Here is a 21818-nt window from a genome sequence, read left to right on the forward strand (position 1 = left end):
ACAGGTCTTTTTTTATTTTTTTTATAAGATTATTAACATTTTAATAATTGGAAGAACCTTTTTCTACTATAAATAACTTTTTGTCCAATGGAAAGGTTCCACGGATGTTAAAGGTTATTAATGAAACGATAAATGCCAATGTGGAACCTTCATGTTTAAGAGTGTGGTAAATAAAGCTATTTCCACTGTTTTTAGAGTTTTACAGCGTTCACACCAACGACGATAACGTTCTATAATGATAATAACGATAAAAAATATAGTTGTAAAGATCGTTCTAAATTTAAGAAATTAGCCCACGCCTGTAACGATAACGGCACAGAGAAACATCCTTAAAATCACTTTCAGAACGTTTTTTTTTTTTCAACTGATGAACGACCAGCCAATCAGAATCCATCCTGCTTTAACGAGCTCGACCATTTAAAGCGACAGACGACAAACCCACTGCGTGTGGACGTAAATGTAGTCATCTTTATATTATTCTTGGTGTAAACGGGACACTTGATTTGTCGTAACATCTCGACTGTTTCTCCTAGGCAGAGTTGAGATTAAAAGCAGAGCAAATTCAGACCTTTATTGAAAGTTCTCAGATTTTTATCAGAGGAAAAAACAGGCCACTAATCTCAAAAGACAAACTGTGTCTTCTTCACCAAAAAGTCGAATTTGAAAAAAATATATAACTATAAATCGCAATATTTTATTCTCATTAAGACAAAATAATCTGTCAAAATTCTTTATAACGCTATAATACATGTTAGGGAAAACATACTTGATACCTGATATTATTTTACAAAGTTTAAGGATTATATGTAGATTTGTATACTGTTTTAATTTATTTATATTGGAATGTTATAATATATAAAGATTTGAGACGAAAAAAACAAAAAAAAACAGACGTCGTGTTAGAACTGGAGCGCGTCAGCTAGCGCTGTCCACATGTGTGGTGCTGAAATCTGCTACAACCCACCTCTCTCTCTCTCTCTCTCTCTCTCTCTCTCTCTCTCAAAACTCAACTGCTTTCCACAGATCGTATCATTCGGGCTTACAGCGCACCACCTCTCCACGCTGTGTCTGCGCTTCAAAACGCACCAAGTCTCATTCTGACCTCACTATCTTCTTGACTTCTGCTGGACATGTACCGTTCGGAATATGACTCAGATCTGAAGACATCAAGGCAAACCCGCTAAAAAAAAACTTCGTGCACGTAGAGTCTCGTGGGAGAAGCCCAACGTATGTCTTTAAGAGGAACTATGGGGGGAGTGTCTCGTTCGATTCATCACAGGACAGACTAGCCGAAGAGCCGCTGGACCCGATCCCGAACAGGATCCGAACTGGCTTTGTTTTGGAGCTATTTTACACTGCCTGGGAATATAGCGCAACTTGGATAAGCGTTATTGTGCTTTTGGAGAGAGGATGGTGGTGGTGATGCACGCGCTGAGTCTCCACGCGTTCGCGCTCCTGTGCGCGCTACGATCCACGCTGGCAGCAAATAACTGTGAGTATATTTACATACATTATCTTTATATATATAAAAAAAAATATATATAAAAAATAAATAAATGATGATAATATATATATATATATATATATATATATATATATATATATATATAAAACCTATATATAGTATATGTTTTACTTGTTTAATGTTTAATAATGTTGTTTAATAATATATATTATATGCTAACTAATATATTTTTTGTGTGCGTATATCTGTTTTCAGGATATGATGTGTGTATAACAATAACTTCATATTTTATTAGTAATAGCACTCTTAGTAGTTTTTATTTTGTGTTATATTAACAGTTTCACATTGAAGGCAGAACACTCTCTACATGTTCTAATTTTGGAAGCTTTTTATGGCTATCATAATGCTGATAGTATATATTCATTATTTTTTAATGCTTTTGTACATGAACGTTATTTGTGTGGCCTATTTCTGTTGGCAGCGAGTTTAATTAAATGCATGTTTAAGGTGCTGCCACTGAACTAATGAGGGCAGTCAGGGAGAAACGGCAACAGTCAAGACTTGTTCCACTCTTTGGTTTTGACTTTTGTGAAATCCAAAAAGCAATTACATGCATTAAGGTGATTTACCTATATGCAATGAAACGACTTAGGAGCTATAAATAAGTTATGCGATAAATCAATTATGTATTGATGAGTAAAATCTAAATACAGATAGACTTCCGTGGTCCACTTTAGAGTGAGATGCGACCTCTAGGTGGCGCTGTTTTCCCGTATAGATCTAACCTGTAATGCCATTGACATCCAAATGAATCATAGCGCCGTATTCAAGGGCCTTACACATACCATCAGTGGCACTTATGATGATTTATGTAATTCGTAGGAGGACATTACTTGAAAGAAAAGTTTAGCTCTATAGGACTAAATGGCTTGGGGATAATTGCAGTTGTAATTTGAATAGCCGAGTGCACGTTCTCTTTTGGTTGATTCCTATTTGAATGGTTGGATTTAAGAAAGGCTGGCAAACCAACCAAAAGAAATAAAAATACAGCAGGCAGAGCGACACTTGGCAAAACTTCTTTCCACGCTTGTAAATATGAGTCATATATCCGTCGAATTGAGATTTGCATTACTCTCTGAGGAAGATTTGTTACCTCAGACTCTGGTGTAGCACTTGTGGTCGTCCAACATGAATATGCAAATCCCTTACGGTTCATTTGCATATGAGTCTAAACATAACATCCATAAAGAACTTGGCAGGTTGGAATCCAGGCCATGTTTGTGGATAGCGACTGGTGCCTTGACAGATCATTTAATGTTACGTTAAGGGCATTGTGATATTATTTATTATTTAATTGTATATACAATATATATATATATATATATATATATATATATATATATATATATATATATATATATATATTATATATATATTACTTTATATATATATATATATTACAGGTGAAACTCGAAAAATTAGAATATCGTTCAAAAGTTATTTTATTTCAGTAATTCAACTTAAAAGGTGAAACTAATATATTATATATACTCATGACATGCAAAGTGAGATATTTCAAGCCTTTATTTGATATAATTTAGATGAATATGGCTTACAGCTTATGAAAACCCCAAATTCAAAATTAGAATATTATAAAAGGTTTCCATAAGCTGTAAGCCATAATCATCAAAATTATAACACATAAAGGCTTGAAATATCTCACTTTGCATGTAATGAGTCTATTTCATTTATTAGTTTCACCTTTTAAGTTGAATTAATTAAATTAACTTTTGCACGATATTCAAATTTTTCGAGTTTCACCTGTATGTATGTATAATATTTATTAATTATATATATATATACTGTATATATATATGTAATTTCTTATAAATGTATATAATTATTAACTAACTTATTTTATATGTATGTATGTAATCACGTTAACTATATATGTAATGATAATTTGACAAAAAATAGTTTTAATGACTACAGCATTCAACTCTACAAGTTTGTGCAAAACCATTTGATCTGCGCTATTCAGGATGATTCAAGATTTCTGAAGCTTTATGGCGAATCAAACTGCCCTTTATTCTTTAATATCAACTGTGATTTGCTTGTTGTTTGACTCGTCTGATCTGTAGCATCTACAAACTCAAAAGCACATCACCCTTGACTGGAAATGGCTTCATGTTTGCGGCATAATTAGTAGCGCCTCTCTGGCCAAATAAATATTAGTGTTAGATAATAATGATAGATTAAGGATATAACAGAAGGCTGCAGGACATCACAGGCACGAAACCATCTGTGCTTTAAACTGCTGATATTAATAACTGCACTAACCGTGCCGTTCTCATAACCCATTAGGTTGCACAGATTATAATTAACAAACTCTTCATACAACAGATTGCAAATAGATAAAAGTGAGTCTCGCAATGAAAAGCAGAACTGGAACGGGGCCTAGAAACCGGCACGGAAATATCAACGCCTCTGTGTACTTTATTTACAGTGTATTGTAAGATTTGGAGATGTGTATTATATATCTTGTGAGGTGGCAACATTACAGTCTATTAAATGTAATGAGGGGAGAGAGTCTGTAGTTGGTGGCCTAGATTTCCTCTCCGCTTTGATCGAACATGCCTGACAGCGTTCAGACGGAAAAGTCAATTACTCCTTTTAATTACCTGATCTGGAAGGTCCAGACTCTGAAGAATCAGCTGGGACCTTATTGTGCTCTTAAATCGTCAATGTAAAGAGGTCGTGGAGTTGTATGGTTGGTGCTTCAGGACCCGACGTGTTGTTATTCGACATGCGTTGTGACTGAAATCAAATATTGACGTTCTGGATGAAAACCATTGTGCGTAAACTATTTTTACTCCCGTTTAACCCTGTCTGTCCTTGATGAATTTATGCCAAAGTTATGTTGAGATTTTGATTCCCTATATTTGATGTCAACAATGTTGGGTTTAATGCAGTACTGTAATTTAATTACTTTCCCCTTGAAAAAGTAAAGGGATTTGCTACTCTTAAATTTTCTGTAAGTTAATGAGTTACTTCTGATGTATCTGCATTAAAGGGATAGTTCACCCAAAAAATAATCAGGTAACCGTACGAGCAGACGCAATTATTACAAACTTAGTGCCGGTCACGTTGGAAGTTACCGAGCTGGGGACTATTTTCAGGCGCTGCTTAATATCATTGCGCTTGCTAGTACGGCAGCACAGTTCCTTGATTATTACGCAGGAATGAGAGTATAGTTCCTAGTCATATTGGCCTAGAAAATCGCAATTTTCCATCGGTCTTAGTACACGATGTTACTACAGAAGAGTCAAGTTTTAGATCGGAAACATATCGAAACTCTTTGGTAATTTTTTTTGAGAGAGATGCTAACGGTCTAATCAGATTCAATGATCTATGCTAAGCTATGCTAAAAGTGCTACCGCCAGACCCAGAGATCGGCTGAACGGATTCGAAAACGGTAAAACTCAACTGTTTAACTCTAGGGGAGTTGGAAAATGAGCCTATTTCCAAACAAAGTGGAGTGTTCCTTTAATGCGACAAGAATACTTTTTGTGGACCAAAAAAATTAAATAACGACTTTAATCAACAATCTCTTCTCTTCCAAGTAATTCCCCTACACTGTTGACGAAGTGTAGCGTTTCCAGGTAAGTGGAGCGGTTCCAGGTTGTACGTCAGAACGCCGCCTCACAATTGGTCGACGCTGGTCATGTGAACCCCACGACACATGCTGAAACAGGAGCTAGCCAATAATGAGCCGGCGTTCTGATGTCGAACCTGGAACAAGCACTGTTTACACTACGTGAACAGCATCAGAGACTGACGAGAAGAGATTGTTGGATGATGTCATTATTTTTGTGTTTTTATGCGCACAAAAAGTATTCTCGTCCCTTCATAACGTTAAAGTTGAACCACTGTACTGTAGTCACATGGACTATTTTAACGATGTCGTTACTACCTTTCTGGGCCTTGAAAGTTGCAATGACGTTGCTGTCTATGGCTGGTTCAGAAACCTCTCGGATTTCATCAAAAATATAATTTGTGTTCCGAAGATGAACGCAGGTCTTACGGGGTTGGAATGACATGAGGGTTTAAATGTTAAAAAAAAAAGAAAAAGAGTTGAATCTTGTACAGGTGAAACTCGAAAAATTAGAATATCGTGCAAAAGTGCATTTATTTCAGTAATTCAACTTCAAAGGTGAAACTAATATATTATATTGACTCATTACATGCAAAGTGAGATTTCAAGCCTTTATTTGTATTAATTTGGATGATTATGGCTTACAGCTTATGAAAACACCAAATTCAAAATTAGAATATTGTGAAAAGGTTTTCATAAGCTGTAAGCCATAATCATCAAAATTATACCAAGTAAAGGCTTGAAATATCTCACTTAGCATGTAATGAGTCTAAAAAATATATTAGTCTCACCTTTTAAGTTGAATTACTGAAATAAATTGACTTTTGCACGATATTTGAATTTTTCGAGTTTCACCTGTATAACTTAACTTTTTTGGTTTTTATTTTGAACTTATTTTGATGCGCAATGTAAACCCATTTGTCATAATTTATTGATCATACAATTTTGTACAGTGTATATACATGATTGTTCTGTTTTATTCTTTACAGTGCAAACATTTTTGGCGTTTGCGAGCCACCAGTTGAGAATCACTTAGAAATGCGTTCATTGTGTTTAGATGTTTTAAATTAGGATATAGAATGAAAACACGCTGGTTCACAGACAGATAGGGCATTTGTTCTGGCCTCTCAAACGTCTCTCTCCCCTTGTCTAGGAAAGAAAACCGCAGCGCTTGCACTGTACAGTAGATCATTGTCTAACTCAATAATTGCCTCGATCTTGTCAGCACATGTGTCAGCTGTAATTTCGGCCCCAAACAAGAGGCGGATCCATAGCCGTTGTGAAAGCCTGACCTTAGAAGTTAAAGACAAACACCCAACCCACCTACAAAAATCTCAAACGGCCTTTAGCCCGCGTACCTCTGTCTGATTTTCACTGCCGATGAGTGTTTATCACGACAGCGCCATTGGGTATTTTAAGACGTTTTATAAATGCCAGAAAATCTATTCTGAAAGATGCGTGGGTTGAAAAAAAAAAAAAAAAAAAAAAGGCAGAAAATGAGGAGAAGATGAAGGAAAAAAGGAAAAGATTCTTAGCCGGTCTGAGAGATCCGAGGGAACGTCTTGGTTTTTAATCAGCGGCAAATTCCATAGGAAATTCCGAACCATTAATCAAAAAGATAAGTAATCAAGTTTGAATTCCTCTTCAGGGGCCCCTAAAGGTTCGGAGCAGTACACGAAGGCTGCTGGTACTACTGAAATAACAAGATATACAGTATATAAACAAGTTCTGCTTCATATTTCAATAGTACAAAATCCATCTTGACAAACAGCTGCTTCAAAAACTTTGCGAAAATTCTGAGTGTCAACGTCAAGTTTCCAAGGTGTGTGGGACATATTCCTGGAGGAACATCCTTTCCATGGACCGCCAACCATCCAGTCACTAATGTATTTTGTATATAAAAATGAAATACTGGCTGAAATCGCAATCTCGGTTGAGTAATCTTAAACTTAAATCTGATTTGTTGGGGCAGTGTGACTTCCTGGAGTACGCAATTAAGCTTTGTTCGCTAATCGTCTATTTGCGCGAATTTGCATGTAAAATTGTGTTTGAATATTTTTTTTTAACGTTTGTAGGCTATTTACAATTCGCAATTTACTCAACTTAAAAGTAAAAAATAAAATAAAAAAAATCATTTTTGGGTGAACTATCCCTTTAAATGCATACCTCGGGTCTTTTGTGACCCGGGACTTCATTCTCTACCCTCCTCCTCATTAATTTTTTTAAAGTTAGAAACCTGTTTTCCCATTATTATTATTTTTGTAAAAAGTGTATAGTGTTGGTAATGACCTTGCGTTGTGTAACAGTGTAAGTATATTTTTCTGCACAATAATAATTGAGTCTTTGATGTGCAACGATGATGTGACGTTTCACTAATAGTTACCGCAAGCAGAAAACAAATTTAATTTAATGTGTTATGTGCCGTTTCTTTGTAATTATTTGTGGAACTTACTGGCAATTTCTGAGTGGAAAAGTAAATCATACTTTTTTTTCAGTGTACTTTGGTAAATCTATTTCATATAAGGCTGAGGGCACATACAAACTAAATTAATTGTGATTGGTCGCTTTACATGTCAATCGGATGCTATTTCCTGTCTAAGTGGGCGGTTCTAAGTCTAAAGTTTATGCCAAATAAGTACCATTGTCGTCTCCTGGAAAATAAAAAGACTCAAAGTAATGCAAAGAAAAATCTTCCCAGGTTTATCAAGTTTATTTAACATATTCTCACAAAACGCATAGCACAACCAGGACACCCCAGCTGTCAGCCCTTAGAGAACCGTGCGAAGATGACTGACAGGTCTAATCCATCAACGTAAAAACCGGTAATAACAAACCTGAACTCAACTGATGTTCACTGCCGACAGTACCTTGAAAAACAAGCTCCTTTAATGTATCTTCCCTTAATGAGATGCTTTTCAGTCTGTGTTAGTGGGCGTTTAGTCTGCCAAACATATGCTCACCAACTTCGTAAATATCATCCAAAAGCAAAAACAAACTCTTAACAAGCCGCTAATGGCGTTTCACAAATATCCCGGAAAGTTCTGCCGGCATCCCACACTCCGCGCCGGAGACGTTCCACGCTCTGATCAGTGCAGGGAAAGGGTTTTATAAACCCATCTCAATAGATTTGATGGCGTCCAGGGTCACGGATGTGTATTGTTGCTTACTTGAGTCAATAACCAATCCGAGGCCATGATAAGTTTGTTTTTCCAAGTCTGCTGTATTTACCAAAGGGGAAAAACAGCAACAATGAAAAACACTGAGCTATCTGGCCACATATGTATTAAGCAGTCTCAGCTGTTAAAATATTAAAGCTTTAACCTTGTCGTAATTCCAGATCCTTGTGTAAACTAGTCTAGGACATTATTCTAATGTCCAGGGCATTGAAGTCGCTTTCAAATGTTCCAGTTTAAAAATGAAAATACGCTTAGGGTTTGGTCTAGGGTTCGTTGAATGTAATTATTGTTATTACTACTACATATTACTATGTAGTAACTACATATGTACCAAGGACACTAAAATGAAAGTGTTACCAAAAATAAATGAGTATTTTTTTTTTAAATCATATAATTGAAAAATTAAATCAAGTTATGTATAATTTGTGTACATACAGATTGTAATTTATTTTTAGTATTTTTTATTTAATACATCTCTGGTATGTATATAACTATTTCATATTTATAACTATTTATTATTATTATTATTAGTAGTATTAGTATTATAAATAGAACTAATAAAAAATGCAAATATAAAAATATGAATTTATTTTGAAATTAAAACAAGTGTTGTATATTAATGTATATTATTAGTATTAGTATTATTATAAACATCTAATAGAAAAATACAAATAATATAAAATAGAAAAGTGTTGTATATTAATGTATATAACAATATTTGTTATTATTGTCATCATTATTATTATTAGATATAAAATCTAAAAATATATACACATATATATATATGTGTGTGTGTGTGTATGTGTATTTTTTTATTTTTTTATATTTGATTTATTATGTATTTATAACAAGTTATTATTATTATTTTAATTCATATAGCACTCCTATTTCCTATCAAGACCCTGATCCAAAGATGTTTATTTTTTATTTTTACCTACATTCAAATCTCATCTCAGTGACAATTATTCAAATTATGTGATTCATATTCCAAAAATCATGTATGTATCTAATATCATCTAATGTGTTACTGCTATTATAACTCTGTTCTGTAAAAATGAGTGTTATATCGATCATTCCCACAGTGCAGATCATCTACCTGTCTGACTCAGGATGGTGTAATAATGGACAGAGATAGTATTATATCATTATATCTGTGTTTTACTAGTCACTATCGTGAGGGAACGTTGTGTCAGTGATGTTGTGACTTCAACTCATATTGTTATTGAGCTCTATGTGGAGAAGAATAGTTTCAATCGGATTGAAACTCAAAAAGAGCTATTTAGCCAAATGTTCGGGCTGCTCTGCAACAAAAATGGACAGTGGTGCAAAGTATAAAGCTCCAAAAAGCATAATTAAAGTGGTCCATCCGGATGACTCAGACACAACGGAGGTCATCGAAAAGCTCTGAGTGATGTTCAGACCAACCTAAGTTGTTATTCAAGGAAAGTGTTGCTTTTTCTTGCATTGAATGCCAGAAGTGTCAATCAATACATGTACAAGCTCTCAGCGTGAACTTCATTCAAACGTCTCTGAGTTGACTCCAAATCAATCAAGATCTGATTCAATTCTCAGCCTAAACCCTTAAAAACATCGTTCGTGTTACGATTGGCTTGTTTTCAACAACAAAAATGCCGTACACAGTGTAATTCTGTCATTATTTACTCAGAAAGGACATATAGATCGGCATACAACACGAGGGTGTCGAAATAATGACTTTGTTGAGATTTTATGTTTAAAACTTTCAATATTCCATTCATATTCCTTGATGTAATGTCCTCATCTTGCTATCGGATGCGCAGTTAAATGGCTGACGGTAAATTAGCCGGGCTTTGTGGCGCTCTTCTCGTTGTGTTCCACCTGCCGAGGTGAGCGTGGAGTGTCACAATGGAAGTGAAGAGTCTCTGTGTGTCGCTGTCAGGTTTAAATAATAGCCTCTCTTTCATTTTCCTCTATTACATCAGCCCTCGCTGTCATGGGCAACCGCTAGTAAAATCAGGTCAGCGCTAAATGCCAAGCTTGAAGAGGGGGGCAGAAATGTGGCCCGAGTCATTTTAATCACCCAAAATGCTGCGCGATAGGGTGCAGAGGGCTGAGGTGCTGCTGTAAGTGGGACATGTCTGAATGTAAAATGCTGTTGTGAAAGGAGGATGATAAATGGTTTTGTAAATACCATTTATTACCATGTTTTTAGTCATTTTATTTAATAATTTATTGAAGTATTTTTGTTATTATTATTACCATTAGTGTTTTCTCCATTTGGATGACCCAGGGGAGGGAAGGAAGGAAGGAAGGAAGGAAGGGAGGGAGGGAGGGAGGGAGGGAGGGAGGGAGGGAAGGAAGGAAGGAAGGAAGGAAGGAAGGAAGGAAGGAAGGAAGGAAGGAAGGAAGGAAGGAAGGAAGGAAGGAAGGAAGGAAGGAAGGAAGGAAGGAAGGAAGGAAGGAGTGTGTGTGTGTGTGTGTGTGTGTGTGTGTGTGTGTGTGTGTGTGTGTGTGTGTGTGTGTGTGTGTGTGTGTGTGTGTGTGTGTGTGTGTGTGTGTGTGTGTGTGTGTGTGTGTGTGTGTGTGTGTGTGTGTGTGTGTGTGTGTGTGTGTGTGTGTGTGTGTGTGTGTGTGTGTGTGTGTGTGTGTGTGTGTGTGCGTGCGTGTGTGTGTGCGTGCACACGCGTGTGGCTGTGTGCATTTGTGTGTGTGTTTGAATAGCCATGGCGCCTTACAATCAAAAATGGCACAAACAAGACAGAGTCCTCTCGTTGCTTAATCTACACAGATGTTGGTCTTGGTTTTATCTTCACATGCAAGATTAAACTCCTCTCACGAGGCTCAGGAATGATCCGGTAATTCTTAAACTACTTAAACGTGTTGGGAATGGCTAATTCAGCATCAGATAGCAAGAAGAGGAAATGATCATTTTAGAGCCTATTTTTCACTGGATAGGCGTTTTGAGTTTGCTATATTGTGCTTTGGAGATTTTTTTTATACGTTCTTCAGATCAGTATCTTGGGTTTTGAACCGTTTAAAGCTAGAGTTTGCATTTGATGCCCTTCTAATCTAATCTTTCACTTCTTTATCTTTTTATTAATGAATTTGCTGGCTTTTTTGTGCTCTATTTAGAGCCTTTATTTTTAAGAGTGTATTGCTAAAAAGTCAAAATGCACTTTTTTAAACACAGAAATTCTCATAACGTTGTGCAATGGTCTTCTTTTTGAATGTTTAAGACTTAAGCTTACTAACTACTGTTTGAATACAAGTTTAGGTTAAAAGAAGAAGAAGAAGAAGAAAGCTTTAATCCACAGAGGACGGATTGTATTCTGTGTACAAAGAAATCTGGGACACTCGGAGAGCGTGCAAACTCTCCAACAGGATTTAAATGAGTGTTTCACACTTTCTACAGGATGTAGGTGTCCATTCACAGATGTCCAGACGTTTTCTGTCGCACTTCTAACCACTCCAACCCCCCCACTCTCCCTCTTTATGCCTCCATTGGAAAAGTTTGTTGGAGGCTCCAGACTCAATTCAATGTGGGAAAAGCTTCTTTAAAACTGCATTAGAAATCACATGTTCTGTCACAGCGCAGATGCACTGGGACATCCAGGGATTCCATTAAAGGTGCGGACTCTTAAAAGCAGCTGGGGTCAGGCAAAATGGACTGTCGTGCTGGGTTTGCACCGGGCTGCTTTTACATCTAATAAAGCGTATGAATACTGCACAGGAGGGGGAAGCGGAGGGGGAAGCACAGCTCTTTGCTATTTCTTGGATTCTTGCCTCTGTTAATAGCCTCATACGTGTTTTTCCATACTGCATTTGCTTAAAAGCTTTCCGTTTTAAATGGCAAACCATAGAGAACTGAGTTAGAATCGTGAAAAAACATCCTAGGCATTACTGAGAGCTCGTCTCTGTTTGCGAACATTTCTAAACAACAGCCACGTCTTTCTTATAATGCTAACGTTTCACACCGTTCGACTGTCTAGCAAGCAAAACGGCGAATTAGGCGACCTATCCTCAAGCTAATACCAGTGCTGCTGAGTTGTTTTCCTCCCATAAACATTCATTTCGCAGCATGCATATGTCAGTAGAGCTGGCAGTGCTGACTAGGAGAATTTCCAAGGTAAACATAAAAATTTAATCTCCCCCACCCCTTCCAACCCTGTCTTCGCATTCACGCCGAGCATCCGTCTGATCCCGGTAGAAACAATTATGCGTAGTGTGTTTGTCAAATACGGGAAAACCAATGTTTTTTACAGTTCAACAAGCAGCCCTGTGTGTGCGCTAACATCCCTTGGCCTTCGTTCTTGTCATGAATTGCTGTTTAGAAAAAGTGAGCACAGTTCTTTGATTCGTTAAAGAGTTTTATTAATTACATGCATACGCGAGTACACTTCATTTACACTAATTGGTAAGCTAAAGTGAGATTAATATTAGCATGATTAACCAATTATGTATGCAGCAATCAGGTCATTGTATTTGATTAGAATAAATTGTTTTTGGCATTCTGGTGATTGGCATGAATTCAAACATTAAAGAATCAAAATAGGGATGATTTTATAAATAATAATAAAAATGTAGATTTTGTTTTCTTGATTAGCTGTTTTTAGATGTGTGTGTGCGTGTGTGTGTGTGTGTGGGGGGGGGGGGTATAACTCCTCATTAATTTCTCAAACGTTTTTCCTAAGTAAAAATTAGATTAAATGGAGAGCAAAAGGAGGCTTTTGTTTAAAGGGATAGTTCACCCAGAAAGGAAAATGCTGTCATTAATTACTCACACTCATGCCGTTCCAACACATCCATTAAGAGATCATAAAACTATTCCATATGACGGTTTAGTCCAACATTTTCTGAAGAGTCTCGATCGTTTTATATGATAAACAGATTGAATTTAGGCTTTTATTCACATATGAACATTCAACTTACACATCGGTTGTGGTAAACAGAAGCTCAAGCATGTTCTCTTGATGTGCAAGAACCAATGAGGTTCATTCTTGTGTGTTTACTCAGCATGTTTTAGCTTCATGAACCAACAAGTTTTAATTCTCTCATTACGCAGCACATTTGAGCTTACACTAGAATAAACCTTATTGGTTATTGCGGGTTACGCAATACGTTTGAGCTTCAAGAACCAATGAGGTACATTTTTGTGTGTCACGCAGCACGTTTTGAGTTTCCACAAGAACCAATGAGGTTTATTCTCGTGTTACAGAGTACGTTTTAGCTTCCGCAAAAAACAATAACGGTAGGTTCATTCTCATGTATTGGTCAGCACGTTTGAGTTTCCACAAGAACCAATGAGGTTTATTCTCGTGTAACAGAGTACGTTTTAGCTTTCGCAAAAAACAATAAGGTTTATTCTCGTGTTGCACAACACGTTTTAGCTTCTGCAAGAACAAATGAGCTTTATTCTCGTCTTACGCAGCACGTTTGAGCTTCTGCAAGAGGTTTGTTCTCGCATGTCATGTTCTGTTTATGTTCGCTGATCAGTGTTTATGTGAATAAAAGCCTAAATTAAATCTGTTCTTCAAATGAAGTGATTGAGTCACTTCAGAGAATTTGGACTAAACCGCTCAATTCATATGGATAAGTTTTACAATCTCTTTATGAAATTTCTGAAGCGCCAAATTTTCAATCAATGGAGGGACAGAAAGATCTCATATTTCATCAAAAATATCTTTATTTGTGTTCTGAAGATGAACGAAAGTCTTACGGATTTGGAACGACATGAGGGTGTGTAATTAATAACAGATATTGATTTTTTTTTTTTTTTTTTTTTTTTGTGAACTATCCCTTTAAATATCTTGCCCCAAGAAACGTTGCTCCATGACTGAGAACTCCTCTCTTATTAAGTATTGTGAGCTATGCAAGAACAAAATCTCAGCAGTATTTTATTTATTTTTTAATTCTGGAAGCAGTTGAAGGATAAATAAATCTGTATTACAACGCAGCTCATGTAATGGACTTCAAGAGTATTCCTCTTTTGGAGCCATGACCAAGCAATTGGCATACATGCTCAAGACGCATTGAATTATGCTCAAATAAGAGATACAGTATTGGTTGGCCCATCTGGTGTCTTGATTGTTTTCAGGGATAAATTGTAAAAAAAAGAGTCCATATCCAAGCCAAGTTTGTGAGCAGGACACTCTGTGCTCAGTACAGGACACTCGGTTTGTTGCAGCAACTTCTGTTCACTTTCACAGAACCTTCCTCTTCATTTGCATTGCACAATTCCATTTGGGACTGAAAGATCCACAGCATTCTCTGACAATCTCCTGGCATCCACAAATTTCATTCAGCAAATGCAATGGTTTTTAACTCTTCAACTTAACAAAGAACTTAAATGGTTGAAACATTGCAGTTTTTGAATAAAATTTCCTGATACCCATAGAGTTAGTACACTTACTGGAGTTTGCAGAAGCAAATGCTGTGGATCCATTGGCTTTTAATGGCATTGTGCGTTGAATGTAGTAAAAGTAGTAGTTCAAGGGTCAACGGATGCTCTGTCATGCAACCAAAAGTTACTGCAGCTCTGACATAGACACCATTAAGAAATAGATTTGTAGTTTCGTAAGAGCGATGAATCGGTTTGTTTCAAAGGGAACAGCTATCACAAGGTTGTAGAAGGAGAAGCTCTCTGAAAATTACATCCTGGCATCCGACCGAAAGTTAAGAACACTTAAAAGTTTGCTGCAACATTGACCAGAGTAGGATACAGTCGTGTTTTCAGAAATCCTGCTTGATTTTAAATAAGAAATGGCCTTTTCCACCCTCTCAAAAGGGTCGTACACATTCCTGTCCATCAAACATCTCAAGGAATAAAGCTTCAGGTTTATGGTTGTGCTGTATCGATTCCCATCTCTTGTACCATCAGAGGATCAGGTGCTGGGCAGCCACTAGGTCAATCTCACTTCCCTTCTGCACAAGAAAAAAAATCTAATCTGGTCTCTTTCCGCTGGTGGACGCAATGCTACCGATATCCACCACGCGAACGTCACCGCAAGGATATGAGAAAGCCCCTGTCAGTCATTCCTATCATTCATATTTATGAGTTTCAGAAACATCCCTTGCTTAATTTGCTCACGTTACACGCTTACTGTGGAGAAGATAGAGAGATAGCCAGCAAAAGAGACTCCCTGTTGAAATATGCATCATGGGGTGGGTTTTTAAAGGGCTTCATCTGGAGGAAACCAGCTTCGGAGGTTGCCTGTTTGTTAGGGATTTTATTTCCAGAGCGAAATATACCGTTGAGCCAGAAGAGGACGATTCTTTTTGACTCGTTTGCTCGAGTATCTCTGCCTCTCAAAGCAGTTGTAAGAGAGGAGTCAGGGCCACATCTAGCTACCGGCCTCTCTCCTTCCTACGACCTTACCCGGATACTCACTATTTCATGTCTCTTTATCTCTCTCTTTCACCCTCTCATCTCCCCGTCTCACCTTTTGCCCGGTCTGGAATACATTTGCAATTCTGTGAGTGATGCTATTTGATGCCAGGCTCATTCAGGAAGCGTTTGAAAGGTTAATTAGCTGAGAAATCAGTGCGGCTTTCTCAAACATTGAAATGAGAGCCGTTGTCAGATTTCTCACTCTCTCTCTCTCCTTTCTGCTCGTTCTTTCTTTCTTTTATGGATGAATGAAGTTTACCCCTGGGAGTACTGCAGACTGCTTTCTTCTGGTCCATTAACTGGTATCTCCAGCCAAGGTTGAGGGTGTAAACAATTTAACAACATTCACAAGCCATTCTGTCTGTAGGTTGACGTACTTTAAACTGAATATACAATGGGGAAAACGATGAAGAACAGGACTTGATCCGTTATCCAGTGGGAGCCAACTGGTTTATTAAAACTGGGCATTTCATACCAAAATGGAGTCATTCACAAACCATGAAAGTCAAATCTGAGTTGTTAATGTGTTTCCTGCTGTTCCAGATCACTGCAATGGGCCACTGGTCTCTGCTCTTCCTCCCACATCATTCCAGAGCTCCTCATCTTCCTCCGACAGTCAGTCACCATATTTCGCCAAACTCAACAGGAGAGATGGTGAGTAATCCCACTATAAAAATGTGAAAATGTGTGGTTGTTACCCTATCGAGGTATTTCTATTAGATGTCTATACGTTTTCTTTCATTAGCGTAACCTAATGTTTTCAGGTTTTACTGGTAATATCAAATTACATTATATACAGTAAAATGGGAAGTTTTGATTGTCATACACCATTTTAAATAAGATTATATTATATTTATTTTATAATTTGATGAAACATTACTATTATTATTTAAATACAAACTGTTCATTTAGACAGTACTACATCAAGTTTAGATTAACTGGCAAAAACTGTACAGCGATGGTATCTGGTGCTAATATCATTATTTATGATTATTTTGAATAAATCATGCACTGATTGATTATTGTGTTTTTGCCTAATTCTTAGTGTTTTTATACCATGGTATTAACGTGGTACTCGTGGCTAGACCATGTAAAGACATTTCACAAGCGTAGGTCTAGCTAATGCTGGAGTCCGTTGCATTCAGAACATGAAACTCTGTCATTTGATATGCCACAGCAAATATACATATCCAGTGCGACTTGTGACGGAGTATTAGCAAGCAATACCCAGCCATTTAGAGTCGATTCGGTTGTAATTCAGATTACTTCAGGTCAAAAGCAGACCAAACAGTGAATTACTGCCCGACAGTGACAGGGACCCCCCCACTGTGGCTTGGCGTGGTTGTGTTAGTAGAGTAGCCCCTTTTGCTAAGACTAGCGCTGGGTTTGCTGTACAGTATATTTGCTCACCCTTTTAATAGATGCAGTGCCAATGTAAGTTAGATTCACTGAGCTAATTAGTGTGAACAGACAGGTTTAAAAGAATCTCACTTGGCAGGCTTGTCTGAAGTTGAAGCTTGGCTGGCTGTGAAATGCTTCAAATATCTTTTTGCCTTTAATTAAAAGTTTATATTTTGTTAATGAAGGAATGTTTCCTAATTAACCACAGTGCTGAGAAACTAGCCAAAAGAAGCAATGCAATTTTTTATTTATGTAGCATTTTTCACTAGCCTGGCAGTAGATGTACAGTCGTTTTATCAGTAGCATGCTAGCTTTTCTTATAAATAGCCTTGTAGATTGACAAAATGTTGCATTGCTTTTTAATGTCTTGTGCATGAGCGAGCTGATAAAACAATGAAACATGCTATTCTAGGTTTTTTCTCTAGACGTGTTGGGAATTCGGAATCATTTTAGTGGATCACTTCAATTAGAATGTTGGATTTCTTTAATGAATTGGTTCATTAAAAGTGTGATCACAATAGACTTTGTCCAACCCGATCTCACGCAATTCATACGAATTTTACGAGGTGGCTAATTCGTACCAATTCATACGACTTCACTCGTACGAATTTGTACGATTTTTGCTACATCGTATATATTTTACGAGTTGCCAAATTCGTATGAATTCGTACGAATTACCTACCCCTGATCCCCGCCCCTAAACCTACCCATCACGTGGGTTTAGACAAATCGTACGAATTTGTACGAATGAGATCGTACGAATTAGCCACCTTTTAATCACTCGTACAAATTCGTTATTATTAGTAATCCACGCAATCAGGAATTTGGCGAAAGGTTTCCCCGTAGAGATTTTGTAACATGTTCAAGTTGGTCATACGGTTTTGCCGCGTTGAGCAACCAAAAGCTGTTTGGTTTGAAAGTACTTGTTTTGTTGTTGTTTTGTCAACATTTCGCTGATATGAAATCACCATAGCAGCACAGAAATGACACTTTTTTTTTAAAACTTTCATCTCAGGTTGGCAGCTTAATTTTTTTTGCGTAGCATCTTTTTGTGGGTTGTACCTGGGCTTAGTTACATTACAACCCTTCTGTTCTTGTGTTAGGTGGCGGCGGCTGGGCTCCAGAACGAACAGACAGGCTACGGTGGCTACAGGTGGACCTGCGGGAAAGGGTCGAGGTCACAGCTGTGGCGACCCAGGGTCGTTTCGGGAACCCTGATTGGGTTACGAGTTACATGTTGCTGTACAGTGACACAGGAAGAGCTTGGAAGCAGTTCAGACAAGAAGACAACATAGGGGTGAGTTATCCAAGTACTCTTATGAATAATCCAGCCTTTTATCATATTTATAATGCATTAGTACTTCAGTCAGGGCAATAAGTACTGTAAAAGCTTTCCGGATAATGTGGATCAGGGGGGCTTTTATGACCTGAATAAAATGCATGCACACCCATAATCACTAAGCATCTGTATCCTTAGCTAAATCATAATAATCTACTAGGATAAATTAACGCATCCTCCCCTGCACTGTTGGTACACACTTCCCATCGAAAACCAGCGAGCCATGAAACGTTCAATTTTTAATTATCGACTTGAATTTCACGTAATCACCCAAACTAAGATTAAATACACCACCTATCTTGAGTGACGTGACTTTATATCCCTGCCAAAACTTATTTCATGGTCTCCTGACCTCACCGGTCACTGGCAGTGCAGCTAAAATCCTTGTCTTCCCAACTTGAATTACGTTTTCTTTTCTTTTTTGATAGTTTTATTTTGACAACTTTGGAATCGATCGGAGCGGCCGTTGCGCCACAAGAGACAGCGGTTGCATTGCCTCCACACTTACAGGCAAACAAATGGGCTTCACCCTCCTCTTCTGAATCAATAGTAGTCATTTCAAAGCTCCATCATTCCCTGGCGTTCTTATTTAGCACAGAGAGCTGGGGCGAAACATTACTGAGATCTTACCTGCCATCTCCGTCGTCTCTCATTAAGAAAGCTTGGTTTTTCCTGCTAATGTAATCATTGGAGCTAAACAAACAGTGAGCAGGAGGAGGAGGTGGATGCGGAGGTGGTGTATATATATTTTCTGCGGCTAACTCATCTCGTTACAACTTTTTATGTAATTTAAAAAAAAAATTTGTTCGAAGATGGTTTAATGTTTGGTTCTTTTATCTTCCATCCCAGTGGGAGGGAAAAAAAGGTGCTGATTAGTTTGAGAACTGAGTTTAATGGAAGTCTTTGAAGGTGTGAAGCATTTTAATGAGTGGAAGATTAAAAGACGTGGAACATTTTTAAAGTGCGGTAGGTGCCTCCTGGTCATGCCGTTTTTCTGGAAGGCGCTACAGCTGGAGGTAGGACCCCCAGCTATTCTAAAACTGGAGGTTTAGATTAGCATTGCCGCTTTGAGTGCAGCTTAAAGAAACTAACGCTGCCAGAGGCTCCCCGCTAACTTTTTGTGTTAGTTTTTTAAAATCGTAGGTAAATGCTGCTTGGCAAAAGTTCAGCTCTATGTTTAGATAATCAACTCTCTGACTTTTGAAGAGTTTCTCTGAGGTAAACCTATATGCTAATTGAGACTAAGATGGCTAACAAAACTGTTAGCATTCCCAGTCATTTCAATGTAAGTCTTTCGACTTTCTCATGCCACTTGGGAGGCTACCTTCACAAGCAACTATCAATGAAGAAACAGAATGATGGAGTAACGGAGTCTACCTGCACATGTTAACTAGCCAAACCTTCAGACTTGAGTGCTAACATTCTGCAACGTTAACAATTGCGCCTTAGTCACTGAAGAAATGTCTTAAATTGGCAATATCTTAAGACTTCCCCACAGCACAGACTGTAAATAGATGTAGGAGAGCTAGTAACGCATTAGTGTTAAGGTGTGGTCACATTAGGAAACGTTTCTATGCAAATTTAGCATAACCAACTCGAGATTCTTTATGTAGATTCCTATTGAAATTGCTTGAGATTAGCTAAACAATGGTACAATTGACAGCAACTCTACAAAGGCCTTCCATCTGGCAGGTTTAACTTTAGAAGAGTTTATGTGAGTCAAACATGCATGCCAATTGAGATAAATGCATGCTAGCAATATACAACTTTGTCATTTTTGAACCACAGAATGCATTTCTTTGCAAACAAAAATGTGTCTGAAAATTATACCTCGTATACCTCTCCTTGTTTGTCATTATATGAACTCATCAATACATAGCAAGGCCAAATCTTGGATAATCTTCTGTTTTGCAAACGTTTTTTTTTTTTGCAGACTTTCCCTGGAAACACAAATTCCGATGGGATTGTTCACCACAAGCTCTCACACTCCATAAGAACACGGTTTCTGCGGTTCTTGCCGGTGGACTGGAGTCCCGGGGGATGGATGGGCCTAAGAGTGGAGGTCTATGGCTGTTTATACAGTGAGTACTGCATGTACATTTGGTGGATAATTGGTACTTTGTTTTTTAAACTACGGTAGACATCCAATGGAAAATCATCGTTGTAAACACATCTTATTGGTCTTATTGTGAACGGTTTATCCATGCGTACGTTCCTTTTTTTCTTCTTTTTTTTTTTTGTGACCTTGTAATTTTTAATAATGTCATAATTTCAATCTTCCTGTGAAATCTCCGGAACTCCAATCATGTAGACCCTTTTTTACAGTCGATTGCAAGCTTCCATTCAGTCCCCATCTTTTTTCTCCTCCTGAAAATCGGTTTCACTCAGATGTACATCACAATACAGAATAGTTCTTGACTTTAACATTCTTGAGGTCTATTCACACCAAGTGAAAATCCAGTGCCAGGATTGAATATTTTAATTTCAATACAATGCTGTTAAAGACAAATTGTATGTGAAAATCGGACCAAATTTTCGTGCCGAACAATTCATGTTGTTTTGAAAAGCCCACAGAATGATGGGAAATTTAGTATTGTCATACAAGTCAACATCTTATAACCCAGCTATAATCGACCCAGCTATACATCGACGGCACATAAAATGCAAACTCACAATTAAAACTTAGCTCAGCTTCGTAGCAATTCGCTTTTCCATGTCCGCAATGATTGTTAAATTGTCGCGCTCCCAACTCCGAAAGATTTGAAGAAAATCCTGAGATTCCTGACTGTATATTCCGATATTGTGGTGATGTTGGTGCGATCATACTGATGTGGTCTGAAGGAAGAAAGGACGAAAAAACAAGCAAGTTGTGGTTTCAAAAGTTCAGCTAGTCTGTTTTTAGCTGTAGCTAGTTCAACGTAACGTTGTTTTACTGCAGTCGGGTTGAGTTGGTTTAGACTTACCCTTCACTGGGTATCAAAGTGCAGGGTAACAATCAATCGGTTACCTCAAGGGTAGACTGCACCACACGTCTAGCGCTTTAAATATTTATAATGCAGCCTTTTCTCTCTTTTTTTCCTTCCCCTGATTGTTCCTTTCTCTCAGTCTCTCCTCAGGTGCTTTGTATTTGCAGTCTGCGCACTCGCTGCACCTATTGTCAATTCAAAGCTTGACTCTCCGACCTATCACTGCCATGTTTATTTTCTAAACGTTAATTTCGTGAGATAGGGCAGAATGTGACACCGCTGGGGGCGACTCGGTTTACCACGTTGATCAAACATGATAAGTGGGTGCTGACCACACAGTATTTCAGTAATAGGGTTTGATAACAGAGACGCTAGTGCTTTCTCAAAGTCAGACCGCTGGGAGGTTAGCACTAGCATTAGCGGCGGGCGCAGGCTTGCATTCCAAAGGAG

General features: G+C 37.7%; 1 protein-coding gene across 1 annotated transcript in view; it reads left to right on the plus strand.

The window, feature by feature from the left end:
* Positions 1 to 1021: 1021 nt before the first annotated feature.
* Positions 1022 to 21818, plus strand: part of cntnap5b (contactin associated protein family member 5b) — a 67020-nt gene continuing 46223 nt past the window's right edge. The window contains exons 1-4 of the mRNA XM_079593979.1: positions 1022 to 1492; positions 16206 to 16316; positions 18167 to 18360; positions 20336 to 20483. Of these exons, the coding sequence (XP_079450105.1) occupies positions 1411 to 1492; positions 16206 to 16316; positions 18167 to 18360; positions 20336 to 20483 (535 nt within the window). The 5' untranslated portion in view covers positions 1022 to 1410. The remainder of the gene's footprint in view (positions 1493 to 16205; positions 16317 to 18166; positions 18361 to 20335; positions 20484 to 21818) is intronic.

The sequence above is a fragment of the Phoxinus phoxinus genome (genome assembly GCF_949152265.1).
Source record: "Phoxinus phoxinus genome assembly, chromosome: 20".
Lineage (NCBI taxonomy): Eukaryota > Metazoa > Chordata > Actinopteri > Cypriniformes > Leuciscidae > Phoxinus > Phoxinus phoxinus.